This window comes from Martes martes (assembly GCF_963455335.1).
Source record: "Martes martes genome assembly, chromosome: 3".
Classification (NCBI taxonomy): domain Eukaryota; kingdom Metazoa; phylum Chordata; class Mammalia; order Carnivora; family Mustelidae; genus Martes; species Martes martes.
Genome location: NC_137890.1, coordinates 130,889,197 through 130,905,837, shown reverse-complemented (window position 1 = coordinate 130,905,837; position 16,641 = coordinate 130,889,197). Strand labels below are relative to the sequence as shown.

Below are 16,641 nucleotides of genomic sequence, written 5' to 3'. Positions count from 1 at the left end.
TTAAATAAAGGGGCTATCAACATTGGAGTGTATGTATCCCTTTGAATTGGTGTTCTTACATTTTTGGGGCAAATACCCAGTAGTGCCAATACTGGATCATAGGGTAGCTCTATTTTTAACTTTTTGAGGAACCTCCATACTGTTTTCCACAGTAACTGCACCAGTTTACAATCCCACCAACAGTGCGAGAGGGCTCCTCATTCTCCAAATCCTCTACAACACCTATTTCTTGTGTTGTTGATTTTAGCCATTCTGACAGGTGTGAGGAATTATCTCATTGTAGTTTTGATTTGCATTTCCACAATGATGAGTGATGTTGAGCATCTTTTCATGTGTCTGTTAGCCATCTGGATGTCTTCTTTGAAGAAATGTCTGTTCGTGTCTTTGCCCATTTTTAATTACGTTATTTGGTTTTTGTGTGTTCAGTTTTATCAGTTCTTTATATATTTTGGATACTAACCCTTTATTGGATATGTCATTTGCAAATATCTTCTCCCACTCAGTAAGCTGCCTTTTAGTTTTGGTGATTATTTCCTTTACTATGCAAAAGCTTTTTATTTTGATATAGTCCCAATAGTTTATTTTTGCTTTTATTTTCCCTGACTCAGGAGATGTATCTAGGAAAATGCTGGTATGACCAATGTCAGAGGAATTACTGGCTATGCTCTCTTCAAGGATTTATATGGTTTCAGGTTTCACATTTAGGTCTTTAATCCATTTTGAGTTAATTTTGGTGTATGGTGAAAAAAAAAAGGTGGTATAATTTCATCCTTTTATATATGGATGTCCAGCTTTCAAAACACCATTTGTTGAGGGCGCCTGGGTGGCTCAGTGGGTTAAAGCCTCTGCCTTCGGCTCAGGTCATGATCCCGGGATCCTGGGATCGAGTCCCGCATCGGGCTCTCTGCTCGGCAGGGAGCCTGCTTCATCCTCTCTCTCTCTCTCTGCCTGCCTCTCTGCCTACTTGTGATCTCTGTCTGTCAAATAAATAAATAAAATCTTTAAAAAAAAAAAAAAAAAAAAAAAACACCATTTGTTGGACAGACTGTCTTTGATATTGATTCCTCCTTTGTCAAATATTAATTGACCATATAACTGTGGGCTTATTTCTGGGTTTTCTGTTATATTCCATTGATCTGTCTAGTTTTATGCCAGTACCATATTGTTTTAATTACTACTGCTTTGTCATATAACTCGAAATCTGAAATTGTGATACCTTCAGTTTTGTTTTTCTTTTTCAAGATTGCTTTGGCTATTAGAGGTCTTCTGTAGTTCCATACAAATTTTAGGATTGTGTGTTCTGGTTCTGTGAAAAATGCTGTTGATATGTGATAGGGATTGCATTAAATTTGTAGACTGCTTTGGCTAGTACAGACATTTTACCAATATTTGTTCTTCCAATCCAGGAACATGAATGTCTTTCCTTTTTTACATTATTGATGGAGTCTTTAAGGTTTTTTTATATTTAGTATCATGTCGTCTGTGAATTTTGAGAGTTTTACTACTTCCTTTAAATTTGGATGCTTTTTATTTCTTTACGTTGGCTAACTGCTGTAGCTAGGACTTCCAGTAGTATGTTGAGTAAAGGTGGTGTTGTCTTGTCCTGACCTTAGGGGAAAAGGTCTCAGTTTTTCACTCTTGAGAATGATGTTGGCTGTGGGTTTTTCATATAAAGATTTTTTGATGTTGGGCTTTGTTGCCTCTAGACCTAATTTGCAGAGGGTTTTGATCATGAATGGATGTTGTACCTTGTCAAATGCTTTTTTCTAAATCTAATGAAGTGGCCAGTTTTTATCCTTTCTTCTATTGGTGATGTATCACATTGATTATTTTGTGAATATTAAACCACCCTTGCATTCCTGGAATAAATCCCACTTGATTGTGATATATTATTTTTTTAATGTATTATTGATCCAATTTGCTAATATTTCATTGAGGATTTTTGCATTTATATGCATTAGAGATACTGGCCTGTAGTTCCCTTTTTTGATGGTGTCTTTATCTGATTTTGGTATCTGATTATCTGATTTGGTATCAGTGTTGACACTGGCCTCATGGAATGAATTTGGAAGTTTTCCTTCCTCTTCTACTTTTTGGAATAGTTTGAGAATAATAGATATTAACTCTTCTTTAAATGTTTAGTGGAATTCGCTTGTGAAGGCATTTGGTCCTGGACTTCTGATTTTTGTTTTTTTGATAACTGAGTCAGTTTCATTGCTGGTAATCAGTCTGTTCAAATTTTCTATTTCCTCCTGCTTTAGTTTTGGTAAGTTATATGTTTCTAAGAATTTATTCATTTCTTCTAACTTGTCCAATTTGTTGGCATATAGGCTTTCATATTATAGTTGTTTGTATTTCTTTGGTGTTGGCACTCCTTTTTAAAGATTTTATTCATTTTACAGAGAGAGAGAGAGAGCATGAGCAGTGGGGTGGCAGAGGGAAAGGGAGAGAGAGAATCCTAAACAGACTCCCTGCTAATCACCGAGTCTGACACAGAGCTCAATCCAAGAACCATGATATCTTGACCTAAGCCAAAAACCCAAGACTTGGACACTTAATTGACTGAGCCACCCAAACACCACCTGTGGTGTTGGTTGTTATTTCTTCTTTTTCATTAGTGATTTTATTTGGATTCTCTCTCTCTTTTGCTCTCTCTCTCTCTCTGATAACTCCAGCTAGAGGTTTATCAATATTATTGATCTTTCCAAAGAACCAGCTCCTGGTTTCACTGACCTTTCTATTGTATATTTTAGTTTTCTATATCATTTATTTCTGATCTAACCTTCATTATTTCCTTCCTTTTGCTCAGTATGGGTTTTGTTTGTTCTTCTTTTTCTAACTCCTTTAGGTGTAAGGTTACATTGTTTGAGATTTTTCTTGCTTCTTGATGTCAGCCTGTATTACTATAAACTTCCCTCAAGACTTCTGCTGCATCCCAAAGACCTTGGAAACTTGGCTTTTTAATTTTCATTTGTTTCAATGTTATTTTTGATTTCTTTGACTTCTTGGTTCATCAATTCATTATTTAGTAACACGTATTTGTGCTCTTTGTGTATTTGTGATGTATTTGTGCTCTTTGTATTCCATGGTTTTCATTTTATATCGAGGTATATTTGACATTTGACATTACATTACTTTCAATATGAATTGATATTTATTGATATTGATATTGTATACATGATGAATATTTATATACACTGTGAAATGATTACCCCAATAAGTCCAGTTTCCTCTTGTTATCATATAAAGTTACATAATATGTAACATAGTATCATTGACTAAGGTCACCATGCTGTACATTGCAACCCTATGACTTGTGACTGGAAATTTGTACCTCCTGCCCACCACCTTCTCTTATTTTGCCCATCTTCCAACTACCCTCCCCTCTGGCAACCATCAATCTATTCTCTGCCTTTGTAAGTTTTCTTTTGTTCACTCATTTGTTTTTAATTTCCATATATAAATGAAATCATATTGTCTTTGTCTGATTTATTTTACTTGGCCTAATATCCACAATGTCCATCCATGTGTTTACAAATGGCAAGATTTCATTCTTTATTATGGCTGGGTAATACCATTATGTGTGTGTGCTCATGTATGTACACACACCACATCTTTATCCATTCATCCATTGGTGGAAACTCTGGTTGTTTCCATATCTTGAATATTATAAATGATGCTGCCATGAACATACATCTTTGTTTAGTATTTTTATTTTCTTTGGATAAATACCCAGAAGTGGACTGTTGGATCATATGGTGATTCTGTTTTTAGTTTTTGTGATAACTCCATAATGTCTTCCATAGTGACTCTACCAATTTATATTCCCACCAATAGTGCAAGAGGGCTCCCTTTTCCTCAAATCCTCACCAACACTTGTTACTTCTTGTCTTTTTGATAATGGCCATTCCAACAATAGTGAGATGACACCTCACAGTGGTTCTGATTTGCAATTCCAATGATTAGTGATGTTGAGAATATTTTCATGTGCCCATTGGCCATCTGTGTCTTCTTTGGAAGATGACCTACTCAGGTTCTCTATCCATATTAATTAATTAATCAGATTGCTGTTGTTACTGAGTTGTAGGAGTTCTCCGTATATTTTGGATATTAACCCCTATTCAGATATATGATTTGCAAAGATCTCTTCCCATTCAGTAGGTTGCCTTTTTATTTTGTTGATGATTTTCTTCACTGTGCAAAAGTTTTTTAGTTTAATGTAGTCTACTAGGTTTATTTTGCTTTTGTTGACATTGTCCTTGGCCTTTATTATGATGAGGGGCATTTCCTATCTACCTACTTTGTAGAGAGTTTGTTTTGTTTTCTTTATCATAAATAGATGTTAAATTGTGTCAAATGCTTTTTCTGCATCTATTGAGATGTTCATATAATTTTTAACCTCCATTTTGTTAATGTGGTGTATCACATTGATTGATTTGTGGATGTTGAACCATCCTTGCATCCTTGGAATAAATCTCACTTGACAATGGTACATGATCTTTTTAATGTATTATTAAATTTGGCCTGCTAATATTTTGTTCAGGATTTTTCCATCTATGTTCATTAGGGATACTGACTTGTAATTTTCTTTTTCTATGGTGTCCTTGTCTGCTTTTGGTATCAGAGTAATGCTGGCCTTGTAAAATGAGTTTGGAAGGGTTCCCTCCTCTTCAGATTTCTGGGAGAGTTTGAGAAGAATAGGAATTAAATCCTCTTTTAAAGTTTGGTAGAATTCACCACTGAAGCTGTCTTCTCCTGGACTCCTGTTTGTTGGGAGTTTTCAAAATTTATTTATTTATTTATTTTTATTGTGTTATGTTAGTGACCATACAGTACATCATTGGTTTTTGATGTAGTGTTCCATGATTCATTGTTTGCATATAACATCCAGTGCTCCATACAATCCATGCCCTCCTTAATACCCATCATGAGGCTTACCCATCTCCCTAGTCCCCTCCCTTCTAAAACCTTCAGTTTGTTTTCCCAAGTCCATAGTCTCTCATGGTTCATCTCCCACTCTGTTGGGAGTTTTTTGATTACTGATTCAATCTCCTTGCTAGTAATCAGTCTATCCAGACTATTTCTTCATTATTTAGTCTTGGAAGACTATTTGTTTCTAGGAATCTACCCATTTCTTCTAAGTTGTCCAATTTACTGGCCTCTCATTAGCCTTTGTATTATTTTGGTATCAGTTATAATGTTCCCTCTTTCATTTCAGATTTCATTTAAGTTCTTTCTCCTAGTAAATAGTTAAAGGTTTATCAACTGTTTACTTTTTCAAAGAACCAGCTTAGTTTCATTGATCTTTTCCTTTTTTTCTTTTTAAGATTTTATTTATTTGAGAGACAGAGAGTGCACAAGTGGGCCAGGGTCGGGGGCAAAGGAGAGGGAGGCTTCCCACTGAGTAGGGAGCCCGATGTGGGGCTCAATCCCAGGACCCCCAGATCATGACCTGAGTCAAAGGCAGATGCTTAACCACCTGAACCACCTAGGTGACCCTCACTGGTCTTTTCTATTTTCTCTCTAATCTATTTTTTTATTTGAGAGAGAGAGAGCATGTGCACAAGTTGGAGTAGGGATAGAGAAGGAGGGAGCGAGAAAGAATCTCAAACTGACTCCATGCTGAGAGCAGAACCCAATTGGGACTCAATCTCACAACCCTGAGATCACGACCTGAGCTGAAACCAAGAGTCAAACACTTAACCGACCAAGCCACAAAGGTGCCCCTTTTTAATCTCTATGTCATTTATTTCTTCTCTGACCTTTGTTATTTCCTTCCTTCGACTAACTTTGGGCTTCCTTTGCTCTTTGTTTTCTAGTTCCTTTAGGTATAAAGTTGGATTATTTCAGATTTTACTTGTTTCCTGAAGTAGGTCTCTATCACTACGAACTTCCCTGTTAGAAATGCTTTTGCTGCAGATTTTGGAAAGCTATATTTTCATTTTCATTTATCAAGGTATTTTTTTATTTCTCCTTCAATTTCTTTTTTTTTTTTTTTTAGATTTTATTTATTTATTTGACAGACAGAGATCACAAGTAGGCAGAGAGAGAGGAGGAAGCAGGCTCCCTGCTGAGCAGAGAGCCTGATGCGGGGCTTGATCCCAGGACCCTGAGATCATGATCTGAGCCGAAGGCAGAGGCCCTAACCCACTGAGCCACCCAGGCACCCCTCTCCTTCAATTTCTTAATTGATCCATTGGTTGTCTGGTGACATGTTGTTAAATATCTACATATTTGTAATTTTTCCAGGTTTTTTTGTGATTGATTTCCATTGTCATACCACTGTGGTCTTAAAAGATGCTTGATAGGGTTTCAATCTTCCAAAATTTCTTAAGACTTGTTTTGTAGCCAAACATATTATTAATCCTGGAGAATGTTCCACCTGAGAGGAATGTGTATTCTGCTGCTTTTTGGTAGAATGTTCCACATATACCTAAATTCATCTGGTCTGACGTGTTTTAAGGCTGATGTTTCCTTATTATTTCTGTATGCATTGATGTAAGTGGGATATTAAAGGCCCTTATTATCATTGGATTGCTGTCAATTTCTCTCTTTAGGTCTGTTAATATTGCTTTATACTTCTAGGTGCCCCTATGTTGGGTGCATAAATATTTACAAATGTTATATCTTCTTGCTAGACTGAGTGAGCCCTTTATCATTATGTGATGCCCATCTTTTTCTTTTATTACAGTCTATTTTAAGTCTACTTTGTCTGATGTAAGAATAGCTACCCCAGCTTACTTTTGGTTTCCATTTGCATGAAACAACTTTTTCCATTTCTTCACTTTTAACCCGTATGTGTCAATACATCTGAGGGGAGCCTCTTATAGGCAGCATATAGATGGATCTTGCTTTTTTTTTTTTTTTAATCCATTCAGCCACTCCGTATCTTTTGATTGAAGAATTTAGTCCATTTTTGGGGGGTGGGGGTTTGCTCTTTTCATCAAAACATTATTAACTGAATAACCATATGTGGCCTGAGATGTATATGAGCTATTAAAGGCTTAAGTCCTTAGCTAAAACCAGGAAAACTGCTTCCCCTTCTTCATGTTCACAGAGCAGCTAGTGTTCATAGTTGTGCAGCCTTATGGCCTGCAAAAGGGGTAGGTATCCAAAAGCAAGAGTCTGCTGAACTGGAATGGAGCCAGGGATGAGGGCACTGAGACAACCCCTCTAGGCGGTGATCTTGTGCTCTGAAGACAGATGGGGAACATGAAGGTCCTTTTCTGGCTAGGATGAGGCACATATAGTTGATGGAAAAGAAAGGCAGAGAGGCTGGGGAAGAGAGATCGGAATTGCTCTTTATTGACCTAGTAGTAGGTTCTGCAGTAGAGCCCCTTCAGGTTTAAGGGCATTTTTTCTTTTTCTTCTTTCTGCAACTTCTCCTACGGCTTAAGCTGCCATGCCTACAATCTAGCATCCATTTCCTCTGACAGCAGTACAATTCATCTTGCAAACTTCTCCCTTTGGGCTTTTCTTTGAAGCTAGCCTTTCACTGGAAGTGCAGGGCAGCCATCTGTCTAGGACCAGTTTGGGAACTCAAGGGGCCTATAGCCAGAGGGGTTGGCAGCCAGGCTCTGCCTGGGTGCAGAAAGAGAGTCTGGTAAGGATACAGCCCAGCCTCTAGTCCCCCAGTTCTCCCCAGATTGGCACTCAATGGAATTGTTACTGGCTGCCCACCACAGCCACCACACCTCCATGCAGTTCAGGACACCTAAAGCAACCATGCTGAGGCCACAGAGCTAGAAGTGGGTGTCAGTCCATTTATGTTTAAAATAATTATAGATGGGTATCTACTCATAGTCATTTTGTTATCTGTTTTCTGGCTGTAGTTCTTTACTTTCATATGTTTCTTGTTACCAATTGGACTTTCTTTTCAACTTGAAGTACCTTTAATGTCTTATAAGTCTAGTTGAGTAATGGTGAACTTGTTCAGTTTTTGTTTGTCTGGAAAACTTACTCTCCTTCAATTGTGAATGATAACCTTCTCAGGTATAGTCTTGGTTAGAAGTTTTTTTGCTTTCAGCACTTTGAATATATCACATGACTCCCCTCTGACCTGCAAAGTTTCTGCTGAAAAACCTGATAAGAATCTTGGGCTGGGGGGGATGAGGGAGGGTCCCTTGTACAAAACAAGCTATTTTTCTCTTGCTGCTTTTAAGATTCTCTAACTTTTGATGTTTTAATTATAATGTGTCTTGGTGTGAATCTCTTTGGGTTCACCTTATTTGTAACTCTTTGGGACTCCTAGATCTAAATGTCTGTTTCCTTCCCCAGGTTAGTGAAGTTTTCAGCTATTATTTCTTCAAATAGGTTTTCTATCCCTCTCTCCTCTCTTTCTGGGACACCTATGATGAGAACATTATTTCACATGATGTTGTCCCATGGCCCCCATAAGCTAATTCCACTTTTTTTTTTTCTTGCTGCTGTTTGAGTGAGTTCCACTCCCCTCGTCTCAGTCACTAATCCTTTCTTCTGGTTCATCTAGTCTGCTGTTGAACCTCTGTTGTATGTCTTTCAGTTTAGTTATTATATTCTTCAGTTCCATGACTTCTGTTTGTATTTTCTTATGTTTTCCATCTCTTTTTTAAAGTTTCGTGTTTATCCATGCTTCTCCAGAGATCAGTGAGCATCTTTATGACCATTATCTTGAACTCTTTATCAGGTAAGTTACTTACTTGTGTTTCATTAAGGTTTTTTCAGGGGTTTTATCTTCTTTCATTTAGAACATATTCCTTTGTTTTCTCATTTTTCTTTGACTTTTGGTGTCTGTTCCAATGTATTAGGCAACATACCTATCTCTTCAGTCTTGAAGGAGTGGTCACAGGAAGACTGGGACATTACAGTCTGCTTATCTGTGTAGTGCTTTGTGGGTATTATAATGCCTGCCAAGAACTCTCTGATTTGTTCAGTCCCATGGGTCCCAGAAACATAAGCCTGCCTGGACACTAGAGGCAGGTGTTTAAAGGGTCTTCCCTCTATGGACTGCCATACTTGCAGCCTTGGCAGGGTCAAGGAGGAGCACCAGGCCAAGACAAAGCTGCCTACCAGCTTTAGCAGTGTGGGGCTGCGGGGAGCCCTGAGTCAGGGCAAGTTGGTCCAATAGGTTTGGTGGGGCAGAGTCACAGAAGAACAAAAGACAGGGCAAACAGCTTTTATAAGGTTGAGGCAGAATGCAAAAATAGCACATGCCAGTTCTGGTGCTAGCAAGGTACAAGAGTGGAGAAATGGTGCCCACCAGTGCCTCTAGACACAGAGAGAATTCCAATAGACCCCTGTCCTTCTAGCAGGCACTTAAAGCTTACCCAGTGAATCCATCACATATGGGTGAGGCACTTCCAAACTGCTACTCTTGTGCTGGGCCCCAGGACAAGTAAGTCTGTGTGTGAACACTTTCAGAGCAGAGTCCCCACAACCCTTGGGTCTCCTTGATGTAAGCCCCATTGGTTTTCAAAGCCATACATTTGAGAGCTCATCTCTGTGGTACAGGTCCCAAGAGTTGGGATTCCTGATGTGTGGCACAAACCCCTCACTCCTCAGGGATAGATCCCTCCCTCTTTCGAATCACTGAGTAGGGAGTGGGGTTCTTGGTGAGAATATGGCTCCGCTTCTCCCACCTATCTCAAGGTGGCCTTGGATCATTTGTTGTGGAAGAGTTGTTCAGCCAGTCCTCAGGTCCTTTCTGAGACAGTTGTTCCCTAGGTATCTGGAGATTTGGTGTGTCCTTGGTAGAGTGAGTAGGGTCTTTCTGTGCCACCATCTTGAACCACCTCTCTTTTCTGTAGTTTTTAAATCCTCTTTCTCTTTCCCACTTTCATTTTCCCTTTTTTCACTAACATTTGTTATACTCCACTAATAATGGATATAGGCTATGCTGAATCCCTATGTTAAAAGGGATTAGGCTATGCAAAATTTTCAGAAATAGCTAAACATTTTCCAAAATAAGGTCTGTTATTATCTCCCTTTTTTTTTTTATATAAATGGAGTTTCTCACCTATTCTTATATAGTATAAATAAGAAAGTTTTGTATAGAATAGACTCCTCTATTCTCATAAGAACACCCTGGACAAATTTTACATTTTCTAGTTCATTACTGATTATGGCAACATGCTACAAATATAGCTGTGTACAGGAAAGAGATCTGATCATACTCACAGCAGTAGACTTGAAAACTTCTAAGTCACTTATGAGTCATGTCCATTGTCTCTCCATAAAGAAGAAGTGATAAATAAGCACCTGCAAATGCTGCTAAACAATGTTAAATAGTTTTCCTTTCTAGTAAACTGGTGTCTTCTTTTCTTGCTTATCACTCAGAGAATCTTTTCTTTTTTTTTTTTAAGTGAACTCTACTTCCAATCTAGGCTCCAACTCATAATGCCAAGATCAAGAATCTCATGCTCTACCAATTAAGTCAGCCAAGCACCTTGAATCTTTTTTTCTGAAGCAGAATCTTCCAGAAAAGAAGATTCAAAAAGCCAAATAGCTGTTACTGCACCTTACTTATATTTTGATTAATTATATATGTGGAAAAGCACATTGTTCCCACTCTTAAAGAGCAAATACTTGTGTTTTCTTTCTCTCTTTAGGAAAATACACATTCCTTATTATTTTTCTTTACACAATCAAAAAATTCTCAACCTAAACGGGTTTACTTTTTTTTTTCAGTGAAGCTTAACAGGTAGGCAGCAGCACCCCATTCTTTATCTATAAGATTTTACTGAGCTAACCTTGAATAGGATAACTGCCATCTAAGATGATGAACTAGAGTACTTGCCTTTCCAGTCTTCTCCATGCTTCTGTAACTAGCACTGCAACCAGGTCATGGGCCTCAGGAGCACACCTTGATAAAATCAAGAGAAAATCATTTTCCATACATAAACACTTTTAAATTATTTAAAACAATTATGCAAGTAAGAACGCAAAAGTGAACCTCAAGTTATTGTACTCTTTTGCAGTCCTTATTTATGGTTCACTCCCATTTCAATATTTTGTTTCATTGATACAGTATAATAAACATCTACATTTTATCCCATGCCTCTCTCATTCTTTTGTCTGTTCAATGCCTTCCACTGAACAATGAAAATGTTCAATGATACATATTATGTTAAAAGTACATATAACGTATATATTAATTTGCTGATTGCAAAAATATTTTTATAGGAGAGAGTTCATAAAATAAAGAAAAACTTGAATAGGGTACTAAAAATCATTTATAGATCTGTACTCATTAATAGCCACCATCATTAATTTGGAGCATTTCATTCCAGTTATCTTTCTTACACACATATGAAATACACATATTTCTTTTACACTTTTATATCCTGCCTTTTCAATAAGTTAACATTATATTACAGACATTTGCCCATGACATATTGTTCACAACAATTTTTAAACATTGTATCCTATTCCCTTATGTGAATATATCATTTAAACACACAACTACTTTTAGAATTTTCGTTTTTCAGTATTATAAATAATGCTGAGGTGACTATCATGTACAATAACCTTTACATGTATCTCAGATTACTTTCTTAGGATAAATCCTAGAAGCAAAATTATTGGATCCAGGATATTTTTATAGTTTTTGATATATATTATACCACCACAGCATATAAGAGTCCCTCTTCCAGTATATCTTCATTTACAATGATTACTTTCTATATAACTAAACCACATATACTGTATTTTGTAGGTATAAAAAATATTTTTTTAATATCTTTATAATGTTAAGGTTATATAAGTTTGTCTCCTAAAAATCAAGGACTTTCAGGTTGAGTCATGAAGCAAAACTAAACTACATATTGTTTCTAAAACTCGAAAACAAAAAATATATTCTATTTTTGAAATCCTTCCATTATTAAAATATGACCCAGGAGGGAAACGTAGAAATACAGTCTTTAGACAAATCACCAAATGGCATTTCTCCATCTGCCTAATAGACACGAGTCTTATGAGGTATTTAACACAATGTTTTATGGTTAAGTAAGTCTGGAAATTGACCTTATTTATAATATAATGTATTTATAATATATATTAATATATTAAAGGCTCTGAAAAGTCCTGCAAAAAAAAGGCTTGTTTAATCTTGTGTTATTCATCATTTTCCAAGTTAACATGACCACTGAGAAAACAAATGTATACTGATATACAGGTTGGATAATTATGTGAGAAAACTGCTGTTTTTCCATGAATAAGGCTAAGAAACAGACTTATTGCAACTTTTGTGTGTTATTTTTCTCTTACACATCTGCCAAATACTTTATTTAGAAAATCCAGTTCTTCTAAAGGCTGGATTCCCTTGCAAACAATGTAAAATTTCTTTTTTTGTTGTTAATGTTTTCCCAGCTTTCCTGAATTATGATTAACAAATAAAAATTGTATACATTTAGGTTGCACAACAGGATATTTGATATACATATACATATAAAATCAAAGAATATCTCCTAAACATCTTAAAAATATTAGATGATCAGGAAAACTACCTATAGAAAAAAAGCATTGTTTTTCATTTTAAAGAGATTTTTAGAAAATTAAATTATAAATTAAAATATAAATTATAAAATAAAATATAAATTAAATATAAATTAAAATATAAACTACAATGATTTCTATAAAATCTAAAAGCACATTACTTACTGTTGTGTGATGTACAACACATTCACTAGCGTATCATCATTCATGAATTCCATTTCACTTGTAGCTAAATTATGAAGAGTAAGAAATTGGGGATGGTCTCTGATACATTCAGCATTTTTTAAAAAGCTGGTCTTCTGCTTTCGAAACTGCCAAAGTATATTCAATGCACATTCCACTTGCTTTTCTGAAAGTATGGCTTTGTTTTTTCCAATAAGATCTAATACTTGCTCTTCATCTGTACATGTAATCATCTGGCTAATTAGTGGTTTACAACTGCAGGTTCGAAATTGAAACACTCTCCGAGAGAACGGACAAATTGCTCTTAGACGAAGCATATTTACAAACAACCAGTCTAAAAGAAAGGTAATTTTTCATTTACATCACAAATTTTCTTAGGTAATGAAAACCATCTGCGACTAGTAGTCAGGTGCAATATGCTGATTAGAAGGTAACTATTTTTCCTTCATGTATTTTGCTTCCATTATGACAACTCCAAATCCCATTCCAACATGCAGTTTCTGTAAAAGGATTGGTTTAACATGATTATGCTAGTATTATTAATACCAAACTAGTTCCAAAATTCAAATTAAAGTCATAAGCTTTTTCTGCTTTAACTAGAGGCTTTGTTCTAGTCTGAAGCAAACAGCAGGATTTGGTCTGAAACTAAGTGTCCATGAAAAGGGACTTCTTTCTGCACTCCATTTAAAAAATATTTGTTAAATCTAACATATATATAAAACTATATATATAGATAGATCTATATAGATATATATCTCTCTATATATACATATCTATCTATATAGATTTATCTATCTATATACATATAGATAGATCTATATATACATATCTATCTATCTATCTATAGTTTTATATATATGTTATATAGTTACATATAACTATATAACATATATGTTATATATATATATATGTTATATATATAGGTATATATATATATAGTTTTCAAATTTGACCATAAAAGCAGACGGGAAAAAAAATCCTATACTCAGAAACATATTTTTAAACAAATAAGTCAAACTATTTGCAATAATCACCTTTAATATTTTTACAAGGAACAGCCATTAATTCAGAGCCATACACTTTTTGAAAAAATTTTTATTTTTTTCAGGTGGCTCAGTCAGTTAAGCATCTGCCTTCGGCTTGAGTCATGATTACAGGGTCCTGGGATGAAGTCCTGCATCTGTCTCCCAGCTCAGTAGAGAGTCCACTTCTCCCTCTCCCTCCACCCCCCAACTCACATGCTCGCTTGCTCTACTTCAAATAAATAATAATAAATTAAATAAATAAATAAATAAAACTTTTTACAAAATAAATGAATAAATAAATAAATATTTTTAGGGGCACCTGGGTGACTCAGTTGGTTAAGGGACCAACTCTTAGTTTCTCCTCAGGTCATGATCTCAGAGTGGGATCCATCCCAGCACTGGGCTCTGCCCTTAGCACCCAGTCTGCCTGAGATTCTTTCCCTCTCTCTCCCCATTTCTCCCTCTGTTTGCATGTGTGCACTCTCTCTCTCTCTGTTAAATAAATAAAATTTTTTATTTTATTTTTTTTTATTTTTTTTTTTTTTTAAAGATTTTATTTATTTATTTGTCAGAGAGAGAGAGAGCAAGCGAGCACAGGCAGACAGAGTGGCAGAGGGAGAAGCAGGCTCCCTGCGGGGCAAGGAGCCCGATGTGGGACTCGATCCCAGGACGCTGGGATCATGACCTGAGCCGAAGGCAGCGGCTTAACCAACTGAGCCACCCAGGTGTCCCAAATAAATAAAATTTTTTAAAAAAATTTTTTTTCAGAAAGATAGTTTCTGGTTTATTTACTTTAAGGATAATTTCTTGCTCCTTTCTTCTGGTACTCTAAAAGAACTCTAATGGTTTGGTCACTACTGACCTTAGATCAGTTTAGTAAGAAGATTAAGTAAGATCAGTAAGTAAGAAGATTAAAGCTCCAATCAGGAAATACAAAGAAATCAAGAAATGTATCAAGACATGATGAAGCAATATAAGAAGATAATTATGAAAAAGGACTATTTGTTTTAAATATATATTATAAATGTTTATATTTCTAATTGAGAAACAAGAGAAAAGCTGGGACTAAAATCTTAGCATCTAACAGTTTTGCAATATTTCACAAAGGACTTCTAAAATATACTATCCCATTAAATTCTTTCAACTAACCTATCAGGTAGATATTATCATTTGCATTTTACAGATAAAAGCTATTTTCAAAAAGGTTAAAAAACTATTCTAGCACTTGTGGAGCTGAGACAGTCACCCAGCTATTTCAACTCTCAACTTGGAACACCTCCTTAGATCAACAAAACCGACACTGAAAGATTGGCTCAGATTCTTCTCTATGGCTATGCTAGGCTGTCCACAAGAAAAACAAAAACAAAACAAACAAACAAAAACAAGACAGTATTGGTACTTTGTGTCTATCAGTAAGCATGCTGACCTAAGCCAACCTAGGTACACACGTACACAAAAACCCGGTACACAGCAAGGGTATCCTCAAGATTCTCCTGCCTGCCTACAACAGAGAATGGAACCAGCTCAATGGCTAGAATACCAACGTGTTAAGTCTCGGGTTCTGCCCCCAGATAAATGACCTTGGGGAAGTAATTTAACTAAAGGAGAGGCCTTGGGACTATCAGTGCAGGGTCAACAGTGACACCCTGTGTAAATGACAAGCATTCTCCACGCGGGGCGCACAGTAAGTCCTGTACCAATGAAAGTGAACTCCCCCGTCCTCATTAGGAGTGGGCTCACGCCTGCCCTCCTCCAAGCACTGGAAAAATCCAATACCCTGCATCTCGGACAGAAATCGTGCTGGGCGGAAGAAAACCTGCCGCCGCTACCGGCCCGGACTTGCAGATTAAGCTCTTCCCTCAACAATCTCCCAACATTTCTGGAGGATTCCGGGGAAGGCTCGTCACGATGGCTCATAAGTCAAGGCTATTTCTGGTCCCCAACAAGTGATGTAACAAGCTCGGTTGTGTCGCTCCCTCCCGTCCCCCGATATTACATAGTTTGCAGCCTTTCCTCGGGAGACATCACCTCTCCTCTGATGATCCAGTCCCCAAAACAGGAAAAAATGCCGGGACAGCACAGCATGCTCAGCGGAAGGCACTTACTACATGCCCCAGGGGACGTAGCGGCGAGGCCAGCGGAACGGACGTCGCCTACGCATTCGCTGGGAATTCTGGGCATGGTAGTTCCACATTGAGAGACTCTGCGACAACACCTTTTAAACTGTTGAAGTTACTTTAGGTCAGTGTTTCTCAACCATCCGAGGTTTTCTCCCAGCCCATGGAAGGCTGATTTTTAAATAATATATAATAAAAAATGAATATTTAGAAAATGAAATTTGAAACGGTAAACGGAAAAAAACACGTGGATTTTTGTTTCTTACAATATTCAACATACATGAAATAACTGTCAAATGGCTATAAGAGCAAATTCTTGCTCTCAATTTCTGCCCTTGTGTCATGGTGAGGCTAGTCTTTGGAACCATACTTTTTTTTAAATAGCTTTATTCAGAAATAATTTTCACACCAAGCAATTTATGCATTTCCAGTGTATAATTCAATGCTTTTCCTAATTTAGCGTTGTGGAGCATCACCACAACTCATTTTAGAACATTTTTACAAGCCAAAAAGAAACCAGCTAACCAATAGCAGTCACTTTCCATCTCCTACCTCCAACACCATAGACAACCACTATTGGCGAGCACACTTTGAGTAGCACTGATTTAGACTGTTTGGAAGCAGATCAGCTGATAGCAAATTTGAAGATTGAGGTTACCCTTAATGCACAGAATAGATAGGGATTCAGAACAAACATTAGAAAAAGCATAAGGATGAAACTGGGCATAACCTGCGTCAATACCCTACAGTTAGAGACCCATAGTTAAAGTTGGGGTTGCTGGTCAGTTGCGATGAAGCAGAACACACCCCAAGGAATGTCAAATTAAGAAGGTGTTAGAAAGAAC

General features: G+C 36.7%; 1 protein-coding gene across 1 annotated transcript in view; it reads right to left on the bottom strand.

The window, feature by feature from the left end:
• Positions 1 to 15,789, bottom strand: part of FASTKD1 (FAST kinase domains 1) — a 48,701-nt gene extending 32,912 nt beyond the window's left edge. Inside the window, exons 1-3 of the mRNA XM_080798425.1 lie at positions 15,708 to 15,789; positions 12,637 to 13,154; positions 10,775 to 10,840 (exon numbers count right to left, since the gene is read on the bottom strand). Coding sequence (XP_080654551.1) covers positions 10,775 to 10,840; positions 12,637 to 12,971 — 401 coding nt within the window. The 5' untranslated portion in view covers positions 12,972 to 13,154; positions 15,708 to 15,789. The remainder of the gene's footprint in view (positions 1 to 10,774; positions 10,841 to 12,636; positions 13,155 to 15,707) is intronic.
• Positions 15,790 to 16,641: the final 852 nt, after the last annotated feature.